The 6136-nt window shown below is 41.0% G+C and overlaps 1 protein-coding gene and 1 non-coding gene across 2 annotated transcripts; one reads left to right on the plus strand and one right to left on the minus strand.

Moving 5' to 3' along the window:
- Positions 1-432: 432 nt before the first annotated feature.
- Positions 433-539, minus strand: LOC140885713 (small nucleolar RNA R71). Its single transcript, XR_012151131.1, has one exon. It is a non-coding gene; the product is annotated as a small nucleolar RNA R71 (small nucleolar RNA).
- A 4201-nt stretch (positions 540-4740) lies between these two features.
- On the plus strand, positions 4741-5193 carry LOC140877953 (uncharacterized). Its single transcript, XM_073281554.1, has one exon. It carries the CDS (start codon positions 4741-4743, stop codon positions 5191-5193), a length of 453 nt encoding a protein of 150 aa, XP_073137655.1.
- The last annotated feature ends 943 nt before the right edge of the window (positions 5194-6136 follow it).

Below are 6136 nucleotides of genomic sequence, written 5' to 3' on the forward strand. Positions count from 1 at the left end.
AGAAGAAGAAGAAGGCAACAACAAGAAGAAATGGAAGAAGAACAAGAACAAGAACAACCAGTTTACAGATCCATGATGGATCTCGCCTTACCGAACATCGAAAGTTCTAGACCAAGCATCATCAGGCCAACTGTAGCAGCAAATCACTTTGAGATAAAACCTGCTATTCTTCAAATGATTCAGAACACACTTCAATTTGGCGGGACTGTCATTGATGAACCCTATGTGCACCTCACAAATTTTCTGGAAATTTGTGATACATTCAAGATACAGGGAGTTTCTGATGACGCTATTCGTTTGCGTTTATTCCCTTTTTCACTACGAGATAAGGCGAAAGCATGGCTGACAAATTTACCTGCAGGTTCCATCATGACTTGGGATGATCTGGCGAAATCTTTCCTCACCAAATACTTTCCACCATCTAAGTCAATGAAACTAAGAACTGACATCACAACTTTTTCCCAAGGAGAACAGGAAACATTTTATGAAGCATGGGAGCGCTACAAAGATCTACTGAGGAGATGTCCACACCACCAATTACCAGATGGTCTTGTGGTACAAACTTTTTATTATGGTCTTTCTCACTCTAATCGTACCATGTTAGATGCAGCTGCAGGTGGAAATTTACTGCGAAAATCGTCAGAGGATGGTTATGAATTAATTGAGGAAATGGCATCTAGTAGCTATCACCCTTTATCTGAAAGGAGTGCAGCCCGGAAATATAATGAGATTCATCAGGTTGATGCATTCACATCAGTGGCCGCTCAACTTGAAGTCATGAACAAGAGAATTGAGGAACTGAGTATAGGAAACTCTGTGATGCGAGTTCAAGAAGTATGGTGTGAAAAATGTGGTGCAGAACATTTCACGAAAGACTGTCAAACATTTTCTCAACCAGAGGGAGTTATGGCAAGTCACATGGGGAATCAAAATCGCCCAAGGAATGACCCATTCTTGAACTCCTATAATCCAGGGTGGAGACAGCATCCAAATTTCTCATGGAGTGGACAGAACAATAAGCCATATGGGAATCAGAACTACGGCAGACAGCCTCAAGAAGGGAAATCGAGTTTAGAGTAGATGATGCAGCAATTCATATCATCTACTGAAACCCGGATGTAGAATCAAGATGCTTCGATAAAGAATCTGGAGAATCAGATAGGGCAATTGGCCAAAACAATTTCCAGTAGAGATCAGGGTACCTTGCCGAGTGACACGGAGAAGAATCCAAAGGAGCAGGTAAAAGCAATTGAACTGAGGAGTGGGAAGACAGTAGAGCCTGCACCACAGGTCGAGAAAGAGCCAGAATTTGCTACATCAACAAGAATTGCAGGTAAGGCATCTATCCCAAAACTTTCACCCACTTCACAAGCAAAAATTGTTGTGCCACCACCTTTTCCTGTAGCCCTGAAGAAGGCAAAACTAGATTCTCAGTTTGGAAAATTCCTAGAAGTATTCAAGAAATTGAATATTAATATTTCCTTTGCCGATGCACTGATGCAAATGCCAAGTTATGCAAAGTTCTTGAAAGAGATCCTCTCCAACAAGAGGAAACTGGAGGAGCATGCAATGATTAGTCTGATTGAGAATTGCTCAGCACTGGTGCAAAATAAAATCCCATTAAAGCAAAAAGATCCAGGGAGTTTCTCTATCCCTTGTGTGATTAATGATATTCAATTTCATAAAGCTTTATGTGATTTGGGTGCTAGTATAAATCTAATGCCTTACTCTGTGTTCAGGAAATTGAGCTTGGGAGAACCAAAGTCCACCAGAATGTCGTTACAACTGGCAGATAGGTCCATCAAATATCCACGGGGGATAATCGAGGACGTGCTTGTAAAAGTGGACAAATTCATCTTCCCCGTGGACTTCGTGGTGTTAGATATGGAAGAGGATTTGGACATGCCACTCATATTGGGTAGACCCTTCCTGGCGACAGGAAAGGCATTAATAGATGTCCAGAAAGGAGAGTTGCTGTTAAGAGTGGGAGAAGAAAAAATTTCGTTTGACATTTTTAATGCTTTAAAATTTTCTCAGAATAATGAAGAATGCTTTCAACTGGATGTAGTGGACTCACTGTTATTTGATTATGTGCAGGATACTTTTCAGGAACCATTAGAAGCTGCACTTATCTCTGAGCAAGTGGACGTTCTCAGTGATGGAATTGAAGAGATGACCGCGTATTTGAATGACAACCAGTCATGGAGAAGAGGTGGAAAGCTTAGACTTGAAGACCTTGGTGACCGGAAGGATTTAGCCCTCCAGAAACCAAGCCTTGAGGAACTACCTACTGTGGAATTGAAACCATTACCTGTCCATCTCAAATACATGTTTTTAGGTGAGAATGATAAGTTACCTGTTATAATATCTTCCTTTTTGACAGGTGAGATGGAGGCCAGACTAATGGAGGTGCTCAAGAAACACAAAAGTGTGTTTGCCTGGAAAGTGGCAGATATCAAAGGAATCAATCCATCCTTATGCATGCACAAGATTTTAATGGAAGAGAACATCAACCCATTGGTCCAACCACAAAGAAGATTGAATCCAAAAATGTAGGAAGTTGTAAAAGCTGAAACGATCAAACTTATGGATGCAGGTATCATTTATCCTATATCTGATAGTCCATGGGTGAGTCCGGTGCAGTGTGTACCAAAGAAGGGTGGAATTACTGTCATACAGAATAAGAAAAATGAACTGATACACACTAGGACAGTTACAGGTTGGCGTGTGTGCATAGACTATAGAAAACTAAATGATGCAACCCGTAAGGATCATTTTCCCCTCCCCTTCATTGATCAAATGCTAGAGAGACTGGCTGGGTATGAGTTTTACTATTTTTTAGATGGGTATTCAGGATACAATCAAATAGAGATTGCACCTGAAGACCAGGATAAAACGACTTTCACTTGCCCATATGGTACGTTTGCCTATAGACGTATGCCTTTCGGGTTATGTAACGCTCCTGCTACTTTTCAGACGTGCATGACTGCCATTTTTTATGATATGGTCGAAAATTTTTAGAAATTTTCATGGATGATTTCTCTATTTTTGGTAAATCTTTTGATGCATGTCTGCATAACTTGAATTCTGTTTTAATGAGATGCGAGGAGACAAATTTGGTACTAAACTGGGAGAAGTGCCATTTCATGGTGACAGAAGATATAGTATTGGGTCACCGAATTTCTGAGCAGGGGATCGAGGTGGACAAAGCCAAGGTGCACGTTATTCAAAATTTGCCTCCACCTACGACAGTCAAGGGAGTCAGAAGTTTCCTGGGCCATGTCGGCTTCTATCGGCGGTTTATTAAGGATTTTTCAAAAATTGCCAAACCTCTTTATTCTTTGCTAATGAAAGATGCCCCTTTTGACTTTGATTCAAATTGTTTGCAGGCCTATGAAGTGTTGAGAGAAAGACTGGTGACTGCACCAATACTTACATCACCAAACTGGGATCTCCCATTTGAAGTCATGTGCAATGCAAGTGACTCTGCTGTTGGCGCAGTGCTTGGCCAACGAATAGACAAGGTATTCAAAACTATTTACTACGCTAGCAAGACTCTTAATGAATCTCAACTAAATTATGCCACCACTGAAAAAGAGTTGTTAGCTGTAGTATTTGCACTGGATAAATTTCATTCATACCTTGTACTCTCAAAAATCACAGTATACACAGATCACTCTGCTATTAAGAACTTGTTGGCAAAGAAAGATGCGAAACCTAGACTGATTAGGTAGATCTTACTTTTGCAAGAATTTGATTTAGAGATCAGGGATAAGAAAGGTGTTGAAAATGTAGTAGCTGATCATCTATCTATATTAGAATGCATTGCTGATGGTGCAACAAATGAGATAGAGGACATAGATGATTGGTTCCCTGATGAAAAACTTTTTGCCATAGAAAGTTCACCATGGTATGCTAATTTTGCGAATTATCTAGTCACAAGCACACTCCCACATAATCTGTCTTTCCATCAGAAGAAATTTTTTTTTATCAAATGTCAAGCATTATTTTTGGGAGGAATCGTTTTTGTTTAAAATATGTGCTGACTCAATGATCCGGAGATGTGTGGCGGAAGGAGAAATGCAAAGCATCCTCAGTCATTGTCATGATCGTGAGGTAGGTGGCCATGCTGGGCCAGTCAAAACAGCAGCAAAGGTACTTGAATGTGGGTTCTATTGGCCCAATCTCTTTAAGGATGCACGCTTGTTTGTATTATCTTATGATAGATGTCAACGGACAGGTAATATCTCAAACCGAAATGAAATGCCTTTAAATAATATCATTGAGTGTGAGATATTTGATGTATGGGGAATCGACTTCATGGGACCATTTCCAATTTCTATGAAAAAAAAATACATTCTGGTCGCAGTCGATTATGTTTCAAAATGGGTAAAGGTTGAAGCTTATGCGACAAATGATGCACAGGTTGTACTGAAATTTTTGAAAAAAAATATTTTTAATCGGTTTGGTACACCCCGTGCAATCATTAGTGATGGTGGCACCCACTTTTGCAATAAACATTTTGACAAACTCTTAAAAAAATATGGTGTCAAGCATAAAGTCTCTACCCCATATCACCCCCAGACCAGTGGCCAAGTGGAAGTGTCCAATCGAGAAATCAAACAGATTTTGGAGAAAAGTGTGAGTACTAATCGGAAAGATTGGGCACTTCGACTTGATGATGCCTTATGGGCCTATAGGACCGCGTTTAAAACACCTATAGGCACTTCCCCTTATAAAATGTTATTTGGAAAGGCATGCCATTTACCTGTTGAGTTAGAACATAGAGCATATTGGGCTACTAAGACCCTAAACTTTGAATTTGCTGCTGCAGGTGAAAAGAGATTGTTGGAGCTTAATCAACTGGAGGAATTCCGCGACAGTGCATATGATATGGCGGTTTCGTACAAGGAACGAACCAAGAGAATACATGGCAGGCGCATTCGTCAGCGGGAATTCAAGGAAGGAGATGCTGTCTTGCTATTCAACTCTCGGTTGAGGCTGTTTCCCAGGAAACTGAAGTCTAGGTGGTCAGGCCCCTATAAAATCACCAGAGTGTATCCATCGGGGGCCATTGCGATCAAAGATGCCAGAAACGAGTCTTTTACGGTCAATGCTCAAAGGCTTAAGCACTACGTGGGGGGTGACATTGATTACATGCCGGTCATCACCACATTGACTGACCAAGACTAGTTTGGGGAGGAAGAAAAGTCAAGCTCTCGACTTTAAATTGAAAACTACATTCTACTTTCTCTTTTATTTAATTTTGTTTTTGTTCGTTTTAGTTTTAGTTTTAAAGTTAGAACTTTTTAAGCTAGTTTTTTTTTTCCGAGTTGAGTACTGTTTTTTTTAAAGTTTTTTTAAAAAATTTGGATGCGCTAGGATGGTTGTTTTTCGCCGCCCGGGTGCATCCCTTCTGTTTTCATGTTTTTTTCAAAAAAGGGGGGTGCACCCGAGCAGGTATTTTCTGCCGCCCAGGCGCATGCCCACTGTCCAGTGTTTTAAAAAAAAAGGGGGGTGCGCCCGAGCGGCTGTTTTCTACCGCTCGGGCGCATCACGCAGACTCAGAAAAAATAAAACCCGATCCCCCTTTCATTATTTTACAATTCCCTTTCTAATTCCTCTTCCTAACCCTAATCTTTCTCGCCGTCTCTCTATCTCACTCCATACTTCTCTTTGTTCTCTCCAATTCACAGGTCCATCAATTGATTCTTCAAGTTTCATACACCATGGCGCCAAACAAACAAAAGATTGCCACTTCTAGGGCTACCCCATCCAACATCATAGATGGGAAATTCATCTCGGAAGAAGCTAAGGCAAGGTATGAGGCGGCCAAATCTAATAGGAATCCAATTGCAGAGAGGGGATTCAATCTCTCCGAAGAACGCACCGCCTCCCTTGGCATCGTGGCTCGAGGATGGACCAAATTTTGCCGACAACCTCTAGCGGTGATTGTCCCCTTGGTACGAGAGTTCTACGCCAATGCCGTCGAGCGTACAGATAGCACGGTTTTCGTGCGGGGTAAGATGCTTTCTTTCACTCCTGCCGCTATTAATGATTTTTTGGAAACTCCGGATGTGGATGATAGCCAATTTCAAGCATTTAAGGCTAACCTGGATTATAATGAAATTACTAA

The sequence above is a fragment of the Henckelia pumila genome, chromosome 2 (genome assembly GCF_033568475.1).
Source record: "Henckelia pumila isolate YLH828 chromosome 2, ASM3356847v2, whole genome shotgun sequence".
In the NCBI taxonomy this organism is placed as follows: domain Eukaryota; kingdom Viridiplantae; phylum Streptophyta; class Magnoliopsida; order Lamiales; family Gesneriaceae; genus Henckelia; species Henckelia pumila.